This window comes from Anomaloglossus baeobatrachus, chromosome 4 (assembly GCF_048569485.1).
Source record: "Anomaloglossus baeobatrachus isolate aAnoBae1 chromosome 4, aAnoBae1.hap1, whole genome shotgun sequence".
Taxonomy (NCBI): Eukaryota; Metazoa; Chordata; class Amphibia; order Anura; family Aromobatidae; genus Anomaloglossus; species Anomaloglossus baeobatrachus.
In genome coordinates this window covers 252893556-252908807 of record NC_134356.1, presented here as the reverse complement: position 1 = coordinate 252908807, position 15252 = coordinate 252893556, and the positions used below count along the sequence as shown (strand labels likewise).

General features: G+C 46.0%; 1 protein-coding gene across 4 annotated transcripts in view; it reads left to right on the top strand.

The window, feature by feature from the left end:
* Window positions 1-15252, top strand: part of CEP290 (centrosomal protein 290) — a 451099-nt gene that overhangs the window by 394900 nt on the left and 40947 nt on the right. For all 4 annotated transcript variants that reach the window (XM_075344782.1, XM_075344781.1, XM_075344784.1 and 1 more), the window contains 2 exons: window positions 1184-1356; window positions 10103-10244. In XM_075344782.1, the coding sequence (XP_075200897.1) occupies window positions 1184-1356; window positions 10103-10244 (315 nt within the window). The remainder of the gene's footprint in view (window positions 1-1183; window positions 1357-10102; window positions 10245-15252) is intronic.

The following is a 15252-nucleotide window of genomic DNA, read 5'->3' as shown; positions in this document are numbered from 1 at the left end:
AGCATTTTTCCAAAAAATCTTCCAGTGTCCAGCTGCTCGTTACGAGTACTGAGCACCCAGGCATGGTAGTCCTCACTCATCACTGGTCATAACATAGAGTATCATTTTTTTTCTCAAAGCATTTTTTTAAAAATGTTGGTTACTATATATTTTTTGATGGCCTATCATTAAGATAGGCCATCAATAGCTGATCAATAGGGTACAACACCAAACACCATTAGAATAGGGGTTGGAACTGCAGTACACGGCCATGGCCACTATACACTCGTTCTCCAGCAGCATCCAAGAACTTCCGGCCAGACACGCTAATAGTTGATAGAAGCTGGTGCTGGATGTCACACTTCTTCTATCAGATATTGATGGCCTATTCTGAGAATAAGTCATCAAATAACCCTAGAACGCATACCTGGGGCCTCGCAGGCCTGCTAGGTTACTTGTTTTCTATGGTTGATTTCTATGGTTGCCTGTTCTAGGGTTAAAAAATTTAGTAGGCAATTCTTTTAAGTTAACTATAATTACTACCACTTTGGATTGGAAGAGGATTAGCAGTATCATCTCAATAACAAACAGCTAAACTGAAAAGTGAGGTACAGAAAATACAAAATGTCTGCTTGTTGTCTGTTCTAATGGCCAATACAAGGGTGGAATATTTTGTGATTTATTTTTAGGCCAGAGTCACACTTGCGAGTGCCTCATGTGTATCTCGCATGATTCTCGCATCGCTTTACTCGGCACAGCCTGCTGTTCTCCGGGACATGAGCGCCTCGGCTGCGTAGAGATACATGCAGCTGACCCGCTCCTGTCAGGAGAGTGTGTAGCTGTGCCAGGTGATGCGATGCGAGATACATGTGAGGCACTCAGCTGGGCAGCTGGAAATGTAAAAAAAAGTTCTAATAAAAGCTTGATTAGCTTCATAGAATTTCTTGATGGTAAGTTTCCTTTAAAGTCAGTTTTTCCAATTAGTCATATGTTATAATATGATAACCATTGCTCCAGGGAGGCAAAAGAAAACGTTTAGTTGTGAATTGTCGGTAGTCATTGAATGATCTCATTGTCTAGCCTTACTTGTGACCAGTTCTTCTTTTAATGAGGAGCACATCATTGGTAACTAGCCTTGGAGGACAATAATTGTAAAGTAAGTAGTTCTTACATAGGTTTTTTTGTTGTTGCTTCTTACATGCAGGAAATTGAAACTTCAGAAAAATTGAGAATTTCAAAAAGGAATTTGGAAGTTGTGAATGAAAAACTGTCAGCAAACTTAGAAGACACTCGAAATAAACTGAGCTTTGCTGAAAGCAGAGGACCGCAACTGGAAGGGACAGATGGGAAAGCGTGGAAGTCTGTAGTTGTAAGCAGGTAAGTTTTGTTGTCTACTCAACCTTTGCCTAAAAACTACTCTTTAAATAAGATTTCTATTAAGTGAACCCTGTAATAATAAAGAGGTGCCTGTAGAAGGAGCAGTGTAAACAGTGAGGTGGTTATTGGGCATTGCTGTGCATTGCAGTGCCTTTAAACAGATAATAAAGCAGAGGTGCTGATAAATGAACACCCATGGTCAGATATTGACGGCAAATCTAAAGGATAAGCTATGAAAATGATGGTGCTACAAAACTTTTTTAAAGGAGTGTGCTAGCCTTTAAAAAAAATCATGGCTTATTTATGGAATAAGCCATGAATATAAGATCGTTAAGGGTTGACTATTGGTACCCACTTCGGCCAGCGGTTTGAAGCTTTGTTCCATTGAAGCAAATAGACAAGACTGTAATATCTTAAACAGCTGCTTTAAAAAATACAAGTAAACATTGAAGTCTTTTCAAACATCTAAGGTTCTAATATTGATGATTCATCCATAGAATAAGCCATCCATTTTTACAGGCTTGGTAAACCCTTTATTTGTTGTTATTAAACAACTAGAAGGTGGCCCGATTCTACGCATCGGGTATTCTAGAATTTACGTATTGTGTAGTTCATGTATGATTTTTGTTATATATATATATATATATAGATGTTGTTGTGTGTAGTTACCAAGTGTTTGTGTAGGGGCTGTACATGTTCTGGGTGTTGTCTGGGTGTGATGGGGGGTGAGAGCAGTGTTGTTTGTGTGTTGCGTTGTTTGTGGAGCGCTGTGTGTGTAGTGTTGTGTGTGTGTGTTGCGCGGTTTGTGTGTGTGTGGTGTGTTTTGGGGGGAGGTATGTTTTGTGCAATGTGTGTGTTGTGCGGTATGTGCGTATATTTGTGTGTGCAGCGTTGTCTGTGTGTGGGTGTCTGTGTAGGGCAGTTGTTTGTGGTTCCCAGTGTGGTGTGTTGTGCAGTGCGCGCGCGCGTGTGTGTGTGTGTTGGGGGGAGGTGTGCACTTCCCATCGTGCTCCATCCCCCATGCAGCGCACTCCCCATCGTGCTCCATCCCCCACGCAGCGCACTCCCTATCATGCTCCATCTCCCATCCTGCGCACTCCCAAACGTGCTCCATCCGCCATGCTGCGCACTCCGAAACGTGCTCCATCCGCCATGCTGCGCACTCTCAAACGTGCTCCATCCGCCATGCTGCGCACTCCCAAACGTGCTCCATCCGCCATGCTGCGCACTCCCCATCGTGCTCCATCCCCCATGCTGCGCACTCCCAAACGTGCTCCATCTGCCATGCTGCGCACTCCTCATCGTGCTCCATCTCCCATGCTGCGCACTCCCAAACGTGCTCCATCCGCCATGCTGCGCACTCCGAAACGTGCTCCATCCGCCATGCTGCGCACTCTCAAACGTGCTCCATCCGCCATGCTGCGCACTCCCAAACGTGCTCCATCCGCCATGCTGCGCACTCCCCATCGTGCTCCATCCCCCATGCTGCGCACTCCCAAACGTGCTCCATCTGCCATGCTGCGCACTCCTCATCGTGCTCCATCTCCCATGCTGCGCACTCCCAAACGTGCTCCATCCGCCATGCTGCGCACTCCCAAACGTGCTCCATCCCCTATGCTGCGCACCCTCCATCGTGCTCCATCTCCCATCCTGCGCACTCCCAAACGTGCTCCATCCGCCATGCTGCGCACTCCCAAACGTGCTTCATCCGCCATACTCCGCACTCCCCATCGTGCTCCATCCCCCATGCAGCGCACTCCCCATCGTGCTCCATCCCCTATGCTGCGCACCCCCCATCGTGCTCCATCTCCCATGCTGCGCACTCCCAAACGTGCTCCATCCGCCATGCTGCGCACTCCCAAACGTGGTCCATCCGCCATGCTGCGCACTCCCAAACGTGCTCCATCCGCCATACTCCGCACTCCCCATCGTGCTGAATCCCCCATGCTGCGCACTCCCAAACGTGCTCCATCCGCCATGCTGCGCACTCCCAAACGTGCTCCATCCGCCATGCTGCGCACTCCCAAACGTGCTCCATCCGCCATGCTGCGCACTCCCAAACGTGCTCCATCCGCCATGCTGCGCCAGCATCAGCCTCTCTACCCGCAGCATCAGCCTCTCTGCCCGCAGCATCAGCCTCTCTGTCCCCAGCATCAGCCTCTCTGTCCCCAGCATCAGCCTCTCTGTCCCCAGCATCAGCCTCTCTGTCCCCAGCATCAGCCTCTCTGTCCCCAGCATCAGCCTCTCTGTCCCCAGCATCAGCCTCTCTTCTCCCAGCATCAGCCTCTCTCATCCCAGCATCAGCCTCTCTGTCCCCAGCATCAGCCTCTCTGTCCCCAGCATCAGCCTCTCTGTCCCCAGCATCAGCCTCTCCTCTCTGTCCCCAGCATCAGCCTCTCTCCTCCCAGCCTTCCCCAGCATCAGCCTCTCTCCTCCCAGCCTCCCCCAGCATCAGCCTCTCTCCTCCCAGCCTCCCCCAGCATCAGCCTCCCCCAGCATCAGCCTCTCTTCTTCCAGCCTCCCCCAGCATCAGCCTCTCTCCTTCCAGCCTCCCCCAGCATCAGCCTCCCTCTCCCAGCCTTCCCCAGGATCAGCCTCTCTCCTCCCAGCCTCCGTCCTCCCAGCCTTCCCCAGCATCAGCTTTCCCCTCCCAGCCTCCCTCAGCATCAGCCTTCCCCAGCATCAGCCTCTCTCCTCCCAGCCTCAGCCTCTCTCCTTCCAGCCTCCCCCAGCATCAGCCTCTTTCCTTCCAGCCTCCCTCAGCATCAGCCTCCCCTTCCCAGCCTTCCCCTGGATCAGCCTCTCTCCTCCCAGCCTCCTTCCTCCCAGCCTCCTCCTCCCAGCCTCCTTCAGCATCAGCCTTCCCCTCCCAGTCTCCCCCAGCATCAGCCTCCCCCTCCCAGCCTTCCCCAAGATCAGCCTCTCTGCTCCCAGTCTCCTCTAGCACGCCGTGCTCCTCTGGCGACACTCACACACACGATCGCATCCACTCACACACACGATCGCATACACTCACACACACCCGATCCCGACACTCACACACACCCGATCGCATACACTCACACACACAGACACTGACGATATCGCACATACGCGCTCACAGTCACAACATCCGGAGATACCACATGCTTCTGGCCATGTGATCCTCCGTCAGGTCCTGGAAGGTCACAACAGCACAGTATCGAGGCCGAGAAGCAAGCGATATCGCCGGATGCTGTGAGTGTGTGGATGCGATGTGATGTGTGTGTGAGGTGTGTGTGAGAGTGAGTGTGAGAGTGAGTGTGAGCTGATGTGTGTGTATGTGTGTGTGTGTGTGTGTGCGTGTGGATCTTCCGCCGCTACAGGACCTCGATGCGCTTGTAACCATGCCAACGTATCCCGTCCCCCGCTCGCACGGGAGCCCACACCACTCCCGTGCGAGCGGGGGATGGGGGACGGGGGGGGGGGAGTACAGTACTCACCCCCCTTAACAGCCGTGTCAGTTCGGGGAATGCGCGGGGGGGGGAGAGGGAGGGGGGAGTACAGTACTCACCTCCGTGACAGCCGTGTCAGTTCGGGGAATGCGCGGGGGGAGGTGGGCGGGGCCAGAGCTAACGTGCGTTGCGTGAGGGGGGCGGGGCGTGGCGTGGCCGAATTGCCAATGCCTGCAGGGTGCCGGGGCGAGAGGCCAATCTGTGGGGGGGGCGGAGGCTGGGCGAGCGGCTGGCCAATCCGTGTGGGGGCGCAGCCTGGGCGAGCGGCCAATCGGTGTGGGGGGGCGGGGCCATGGCGAGCCCAGCGGCCAATCAGCTTTGTGTCACCGTAAGGACACAATGTCACCGGAAGGACACAATTTTGAAGCATGACAGACAGACAGACAGACAGACAGACAGAATAAGGCAATTATATATATAGATGCTAATGTTCATTATGCAATAACATCAAAAACGTTTGTAATATGCTGTGTTTTAATTCCCTGCTATGTTTGATATATCTTTCCTAGTGGATGTAACAATTACTGTTCATGTCTAGAGCCTGAAAACCTGTACAGATGTAGGAAAGACCATACACACAAGATGGTGGTCTGTTGATTACTATTTCCCTACATGCATACATTCATGGCCAAGCGTGCTAGCTTCAGGAGGAGAAAGAGAAAGGGAGATTAAGTGGGAGACAGCCCAATGGCAGAAACATCATTTTCCATAAGAAAAAAAAAAGTCTGGATTTATTGAAATCCAACATATTTAAGCTGGAGACTTTGAATACATATCGGAGCAGCATAACTAAGCATGATCTCAGAAATTGAGGTAAGATTGAGGCCGTTTGTGCCGCGCTCCAAGTAGGAGAATTGCCCTGCCTTCAGATGCTGACACTGTCTGCTTGCTGGTCTGGCTTCACTACCTGACCTTTCAGAAATGATTGTTTGGAACAGTTCTATCCAGTCTAAGCAACCCCTGATAGCGTTGGTAGCTTAATGTAACGTTGGAGGTACACTGACGAGCAAAAAGTTTAATATTTTGAACTTTTGACTTTCAGGCTCTATATCTCACCATTCACTACAGCTTTGAGCATGAGACTACCATTTATAGACAATCATCTTGGCTATCTCGTATGTAAATTTGACTTGCAACTATTTAGCATATAATTAGTTATGCAGATTCTTGTCTTTTCACTACAGTGTTATTGTTTTGCTCCTGCTGGTGGAAAAATATTTTTTTTTCTTCCTGTATACTACAAATTGCAACCTGTTCTCAGATTCCCTAAATCCTGAGTGTGTTATTGGGTTGATTCCCAAGCAAAAGGTCACTGGTTCGAATTGAGGAGCAGCCATGAAGAAGATTTTCCAAGAAAAGAGAAATGGCATCATCCAGCTCATCAATAGCGGTTTCTCAGCCAAGAAAATTACCAAACTTCATCATGTGACTGCCATGAGAGTTGGAAGAATACAAAAAGAAGTCCATTCAAAAGCCAAGAGATGAACATCCAGGCAAATATTACAGTCAACAAGTCAGCTCATCACTAGGTCTATCAGTTCTGCTTTATGATTGTCAGATCACAGATGTCCATGTGATGCACGTTACACAAATCTGAAATGGTGCCGAAAAAAGGTAAAGAAGCATCAACTTCAACATCATCATAAGAAGCTCAAGTTTGCAAAAAAGTATGACAAGTGGATTACAGAAGATTGGAAATGGTTGATTTAGAGATATTAGGTGAAAGTCAATAAGCTATGCAAATGGGTGTGGAAGAAACAAGAGAAAAATGGGCTGTTTTGGCTGAAGCAGCAGTGATAATTACGCCAAGACGATATGAACCCACTGGGTCACACAGCCCGGGCTTACCCTGCATGGGTGTGACAAAGCGGCTACCTGGTCTTCTCTAGTGTCTCTGTTGGTAAGGTAAGGTTTGTGCTGCAAGTATCTTCAAGGTGCCACTCCAATGCAGTCCCCAGATCCGCAGTAGCTTACCTAAATGTCTACACGCGACAGAGTTGGGGGCCGCATCAGGACAGAAACATGATAAACGGCAGGGTGTATGCTGGTACAGGTACAGACAGGACACGTTCAGACAGGAAAACGGATTCAGAAACACAGGCAGGCATTAGGAACAAGAAACTGATTCAGGAACAGATTCAGGAGCACAGGCAGGTACCGGGATACTGAGATGGATTCAGGAACACAGACTTGTACAATCAACTTAGGCTGATACAGGGACAGGAACAGATTTAGGAACAGACTCAGGAACACAGGCAAGTACTGGGATACTAAAAATGGATTCAGGTTCTCAGGCTGGTACCAGAACACAGGAATGGATTCAGGAACTTAGGCTAGTTCTGGGGTACTAGAACTGATTCAGGCACTCTGGCAGGTGCCGGGATACTAGACTGGATTCATTAACTAAGGCTGGTACCAGGATACTAGAACGGATTAAGGAACTCAGGCTCGTACCAGGATACAGGAACAGATTCAATAATTCAGTCTGTTATCGGGACACTGGAATAGTTTAAAGAACTATGGCTGGTACCGGGACACAAGAATAGATTCAGTGACTCAGGCTGGTAGCAGGACATAGGACCAGATTCAGGAACTCAGGCTGGTACCGGTACACAGGAATGGATTTAGTAACTCTGGCCGGTACCTGGGCACTGGAACACATTCAGGGACCCTAAAAGGTTTGAGTTGAGGATCACTACTGATTCAGGCATACGGGCGAGTACTGAATCTTGAACTTGCTCCAGGGACCAGACAACAAGCTCATAGTCACAAGGCACACTGGCTACACCAGACAAACGTTACTTAGGCACCTCCCAATAGGAAAGTGTGCCTTAAATACCTGGTGTTTCCCAGCAATAGGCTGGAGACACTTCAGGAGTATGTGTGCTGCTCTTTAAGAAGCTGAATGCACACAACCAGGAAACCTGCTCAGCCATGGGAGCTGGGGGATACGACGGGCAGAGAAGCTGGAGGAACAGCTGGGGCGTTGAGTAAATCTGTGTCCCTGCCGATTAGTGCATGAACGCTGGCATTACAGGGGCTAACTGATCGAGAAATGGAAGGAACTGTCAAGTTTGGAGGAAGCCTGATGTGATATGGTTTTGCTTCGCATGCAAAGGCATTGGATACTTGACCAGGATTGATGGTGGTCTCAATGATGAGTTATATGTAACTATCGTACAAGAGTAGTTTGTACACTCCGGTACTTTGGGTAGGAAAAGGACAAAATGTTCCAGCAGGACAATAACCCAAAGCATACGTCCAGATTGGCAAGAAATGGTTCCATGACGATAAAGTAGAGATGCTTGATTAGGCCACACAGTCCCCAGACTTCTACTCACATGTGTTCGATTAGGTTGAGTTAAAGAAAAAGCTGTATGCATACCTAAGTAAGTCGACCAGTATGCGCCAACATTGGGAACATGTAGAAGAGACCTGGGATCAGATTTCGGCCAAGATATGCTTGAATCTGATCAAAAGCATGCTCAGAAGGATTCAGGCATGTATGTGTACACGGCTGATATGACACCTTGCGGGCCTTGTGACTTAAGAATACCTATCTATAGAAGGTAGGATCTTGGCACATCATCCTTATTTCTCAACTGATCGAAAGATAACCATATATTCTAGTCATAAAGGTCACAAAGTAAATGGATGTTTTGAGTGCTCCAAAATTGAGAGGATGGGTGAGATATCAGGGATGGAAAATAACGGATTTGCTATAAAATCTGAGTAAAATTTGATACTCGTGTCGCCTATCTCCAGACTAACCTCACTAACTTGAGCATAGGCAACATTTTTGTAAGTGTCAGGTTTATCAATCTCCAGAATTCCACCAAGTGACTCTCCAAGTTTGGCGGTTGAGAACCTGACACCTAACTGCTTGGCGCCTTTAGGTGACCTGCTATGCGATAGAGGAAAAAGGCAAAGCTTTACCCCTGAGCTTTTTTTTTGTCATTGAAGGGTCGATAATTTAAGTTGGAACCGAGAACTACCCTATACAAATAAAAACATTAGCGAGTTAAGTGTTAAGGATGGATTTAGGTACCGTACTGCTTTGCAAAGTATTACTGAATCTTGGCAATAATATCATCTTAATAGATTTATGCCTCTCGGCACTGATAAAGGTTGTTTAAACTTCAGTTTGGCATAATCTAATACTAGAAGACTGATAGAAGAAAGATCCCTTCTACGGTTTTGATGAATGTTGATCCCTAAATATCTAAAATGTGGTCACTGCTAAAAGTGATAAAGAATCTAAATGAGTAGACGCATGAGAGAGGCTGATTTGTTCCAGTTTATAGACAGTCCATAAAATCTGCCACATTTATCTAGAGTAGATATAACATGAGGTAAAGTGTCCTCGACTTGGTCCATGAAATGATCATGTCATCAGCGTGTAACCCAATGATATCCATCAGATCAGCTATAGATATGCCTTTTATTAGTGGCGTGGAGCGTATTCTAATAGCTAATGCTTCAATAGTCAGAGCAAATAAAGTATTGGACATGTTTGTAAGGTGAAATACAAAGTATATCTGAAACATGTAGGACTCGCCTTCTAAAATGATTAGAAAAGTTGTGCATCACATGGATAGCAATTCACTTGAATGGCCAACCTGTAATGTTATGTTCTACAGGCAGAAGTTCAGCAATCGCCAGCTTTTTATTAATAAACCCATGAAATAGCTGTTCTATTATGTAGATATTAACACAATGGCTTGCTCTCACCATGGGAAGGCTTTCGTTAAAAGAGGGTGCTTCTATTTGAGAGATACTTGAATGCATTCTTCCTTTGTGTGTACCAAACACAATGGGGAAATAAAAACATTGGGAAAGCATTGTGTTTAGCGTGCCGCTTGGTAACACAGGCCCGCATTGCATTTCAAGATGCTAGAAGTAATCTGAAGGTGGCATAATTTGTTCTATAGGAATGGCTTTTACAGTCATACCCGCCAGTGAATTCAGACCAGATACAATTAATAACCCTTGAAGCTCAAGGATTTTACAAAAGCTCCAGTTGTTCTGCTTTGTAAGGAGTAGATATAAGTCTCCAATGAAGCCTGCTGTACATAATAGCTATATTTCCATACATTCTTCGCAGGAGATTAAATGGTTCTGAGTACCATCGCAGACTTTGAATAAATCTTGAGTATTACATGCACACCTTCTTTTTCTTTAGTTTGATGTTATGCATTTTCCTACTTTATGTCATTGACACTTTATTTTTTAACAAAATAACCAGATAAAAGGCTTCTTTTTTAACTTGTCAGGATGTATGAAACGAAGATGAAGGAGATGGAAGCCGAGCTTCTAAAGAGAAACGACAGCATTGTTGATCTGAAAAGGCTATTGAAAGAAGCAACCGAGCGTGAACGGAAAACCGAGCAAACAATTCAGCACCTAAGAGATGAAGTAAGTAACCGAGGATGAAGATAAAAAAAAGCGAAACCGTCTTAGTGCTGCCTCGTATACCTGGTACGGCTTGAATTGGCATCATTTATTTATTACTGGAAACCTATAGGAAGACAATATTCTGAAGAGTTTTGTGTAACGTTTCATTACGTTTTGTGACAGCAGATGCATTCAACATTATTTATGTAATGTTTCAAAATTGAGCCCAACAAACCGATCAGTTTATTTTTGGGATGACATTTCACTTCATGCTGCTTTACTGTAATATTGCATGCACTGACTGGTACACGTAGAATACAAATGTGTACAGAAAGCATGCTTTAAAGGGGCTGTCCAGTGTGAGCTGCATTCAGCTCCGATATCCTTTCCTCAAATGGACTCTGGTAGCAGCATTTAGCAATCCAATTATTAGCAATGTAAACCAGTGTTGCTGCGCTTTTAGACTACTGCTTACTTGCAGTATGAAGGGTGCTGGTACATGTAATTAAATGTCCCCACATTGTAAACAAATAGAGCTGACTGGCACAGCTTATGATTTCAATTGCCAACGTCTGACCATCTGTTTATTTCTCAAGTTGGAAGCTATAGTAATTTCTCCCTTAAATCTCTTCCATTTTCATTGATTGTTTTCCCCTAGTTCAATTAAAAGTGAGAAATATATAAATCATTATTGTCTGTTTTAGGGGAGCTGCAATGCTCCTTGCCCATTTCACTTGCCTGTGTCTGGCTGTAAGATAACTGCTATAGCGAAATGTTCCACGTCTCCCCGATAACCGGCTGCAGTGGACGCTTCCCCATCTCCTCCATAACTGGCTGCACCAGACTGTTCCCTCTCTCCTGGACACCTAGCTGTAGCAAAATGTACCACATCTCCCCAGTAACCTGCTGCAGTAGACTCTTCCCCATCTCCTAGATAACTGGCTGTAGCAGAATCTTCCCCATCTCCCTGATAACTGACTGCAGCTAAATATTCTCCACCTCTGCAATAACTGGCTGCAGCCCTGTCTCCCTGATAACTGGCCACATAGGAATTTTACCCATCTCCCTGAAAACTGCTGCAGTGGAATTTTACCCATCTCCCGGATAACTGCTGCAGTGAAATTTTAGCCATCTCCCCGATAACTGGCTGCAGCGCAATCTTCCCCGTTTCCCCAGTAACTGGCTGCAGCTGAATTTTTCCCGTCTCTCCAATAACTGCATGCAGCGGAATCTTCCCTGTCTATCAAATAACTGGTTGCAGCGGAATCTTCCCCATCTTACCGATAATTGGCTGCAGCAAAATTTTCCCCGTCTCTCCAATACCTGCTTCAGTGAAATCTTCCCCATCTCTCCAATAACTGGCTGCAGCGGAATCTTCCCAATCTCCACTATAACTGACTGCAGCAGAACCTTCCCAATCTCCCCGATAACTGGCTGCAGCGTAATCTTCCCTGTCTCTTCAATAACTGGTGTCAGCGGACTCTTCCCCATCTCCTCGATACCTGGCTGCACCAGACTCTTCCCTGTCTCCCCGATCACCGGCTACAGTGTAATCTTCCTCAGCTCCCCAATAACTGGCTGCAGCAGACTCTTCCCTGTCTCCTTCATAACTGGCTGCTGCTAAATCTTCCCTATCTCTCCAATAACTGGCTGCTGCAGAATCTTCCCTCGTCTCTCCTATAATCGGCTGCAGCGTTATCTTCCCATTCTCCCAAATAACTGGCTTCCCCATCTCCTGGATAATTAGCCGCCGTGTAATCTTAAAAGGCTGCAGCAGACTCTTCCCTGTCTCCCTGATAACTGGCTGCGGTGGAATCTTACCCGTCTCTCCGATAACTGTCCGCAGCGGAATCTTCACCATCTCTTTGATAACTGGCTGCAGCAGAATCTTCCCAGTCTCTTCTATAGCTGTCTAGAGCGGAATCTTCCCAATCTCCCCGATAACTGACTGCAGTGTAATCTTCCCCGTCTCTCCGATAACTGGCCGCAGCGGAATCTTCACCGTTTCTTCAATAACTGGCTGCAACGGAATCTTACCAGTCTCTTCGATAACTGTCTAGAGCGGAATCTTCCCCATCGCCTCGATAACTGTCTGCAGTGGAATATTCCCAATCTCCCCGATAACTGACTGCAGTGTAATCTTCCCCGTCTCTCCAATAATTCGCTGCAGCGGAATCTTCCCCATCTTTCTGGTAACGCTGCAGTGGAATCTTCCCAGTCTCTTCGATAACTGTCTACAGCGGAATCTTCCCCATCTCCTCGATAACTGTCTGCAATGAAATCTTCCCCATCTCCTCAATAACTGGCTGCTGCAGAATCTTCTCCGTCTCTCCAATAGCTGGCTGCTGCAGAATCTTCCCCGTATCTTCGATAACTGGCTGCAGCAGAATCTTTCCCAATCACCAGCTGCAGTGTTATCTTCCCAATCTCCCCAATAACTGCTGCAGCGGAATCTTTCCCGTCTCCCTGATAACTGTTGCAGTGGAATCTTCCCAATCTCTCCCATAACTGGCTGCAGCGGAATTCTCCCTTTTTATTAAGACAAAACCATGAAACGTGCCTCCCTGTCGCTAAACTTGCCTATAGAAACAACAGCTACTAGCAAAAAAGGAACAGATCTATAGATTATGCTTTGCAAGAGTAAGGGCACCTGTTTTGCTTACTTTTTTTATAGACAGGCTATATGCGCATGCTGCATATTTTACTGCATTTTTGGTGAAGTTTTGTGGTCACAAAGATGCACCCAAATGCATGAATTTCCTTCCCCCAGCAAAGTCTGAGATTTCTATTTTGCTATCCGCATAGTGCGTCTTTTTTTGCTGCATTTTTGAAGCGGGGTCAGCGGGGGATTGATCCCTGGTATTTGGCCAGATGTTGGTCCCCATATCAAGTCTATGGGGACCAGAATCCGGCGCAAAGGGGTAGAAGAAAGCGCTTCATACTTTCCGAATCACCGGGGCGGCTGTCACACTGCTCCCCCGGCCGCATATTACCTTCATTGAGTATGCACTGCTTCCCCCCCATTCATTGGCATCTGTGATTGATTGCAGTCAGACGAGCCCCCACACTGAGTGACGACATTTCTGAAGCTTACAATCACAGATGCCGGTGGGAGGGTTTATATCGTACAGTAAAACAAATAAATAAAAAAATTGGCGTGGGGTCCCCCCATATTATGATACCCAGCACAGATAAAGCCACGGCTACCGGCTGCAGCACCCACCCATGTACTTATCTTGGCTGTGTACCAAAATAGGAGGAACCGCATGCAGCTTTTTTTTTTTTTTTTTTTAATTATTTAGATAATTTATTTAGTTTTTTTTTTTAGTTTTTTTTTTTTTTTTTAAACTGCCTGCAGTCCCCACAATATTGATACACAACCAAGAAAAAACCCGACCCCCCCAGTCTAAAAATATCAGCCTGCAGCCGTCCGGAATTGCCACATCCATTAGATGCGACAGTTCAGGCACTTTACTTGGCTCTTCCCGATTGCTCTGGTGCAGAGGCAGTCAGGGTAATAAGGAGTTAATGGCAGCCCACAGCTGCCATTAAGCCCTAAATTAGTAATGAGAGGGGACTATGTGAGACCCTTCCATCATGAATCTAAGTGAAAAGAAATAATCACAAACACCAAAATAATTATAATTAAATATTATATTGCTACATCTGAAGCTCACAGCACGCGCCATAGAACATGACTGCCCCCTGTGAGGTTCAAGCAGAGACTGAGCGCGATCAGCAGTGACATCACTCTGGTTAGCCGCGGCCACAGCTGGAGTCCTCCACCCGTAACCGCAAATCACCTGAGTGACGTCACCGCTGATCACACAGGTCACTTCAGTCACTAGCAAAAACAAGAGGACAAGGAGTATAACATGCGAATATTTTTTATTAGAGTAAAAAAGGACAGTGATTACATATAGTTCATGGTTATGGCATAACACAAGTAAATAATGCTAAAGGTGGACCAAAATACATGACATGTGTCAAGCACATGTCATATATTTTGGTCCACCTTTAACCCGTAATATTTACCTGTTATGCCGTAACCATGAACTATATGTAATTAATGTCCTTTTGTTCTATTGTTGTGTTATATTTATGGACATCGTCCTTATCACTTGGATATATTAAAATTACATTTTTTACTCTGATTAAAAATAATTGCATGTTATACTCCTTGTCCTCCTGTTTTTGCTGACTAATATGGAGTTCATGCACATATCCTTTTGGCCCATATAGATATGTGCCTTTTTGGATCACATAACATGGTATTTATGCAATTTTGGTTATTAATCACTTCAGTCTCTGTCTGAACCTCACAGCGGTTAGTATGGTTGTTTCTAAATGATTATCGACTTGTTTTCTTTGCATTATATGAGATCTGAAAGCAATGCATTGTTTTGTTATTTTTCCCATTTACTATTTCTCATTTTCAGAAAATAAATACAAAATGTATTGCTTGGAAATTCGGAGACATGTTGTCAGTAGTTTATAGAATAAAAGAACAATTTACATTTTACTCAAAAATATACCTATAAAGAGAAAAATTAGAAAAACTGACAATTTTGCAGTGGTCTCTTAGATTTTGCCAGAGCTGTATTTTGTTTCTCCTTTAAAAAACGCATTAACAAAAAAGCTGCAAAACGTCGTGTGTTTTTTTGGGCCACAAGCTGCATTTCTGTGACCACAGGATAAAAAGATGCAGTGTGCACACATAGACTTAAGGGTGCTTTACATGCTGCGACATCGCTAACGATATATCGTCGGGGTCACATCGTTAGTGACTCACATCCGGCGTCGTTAGCGACATCACAACGTGTGACACCAAGGAGCGATGATCAACGATCGCAAAAACGTCAAAAATTGTTGATCGTTAACACATCGCTCCTTTTCATAATATCGTTGGTGGTGCATGCCGCTGGTTGTTCGTCGTTTATGCAGCATCACACATCGCTATGTGTGACACCACAGGAACGACGAGCATCTCCTTACTGGCGTCCAACGGCATTGAGGAAGGAAAGAGGTG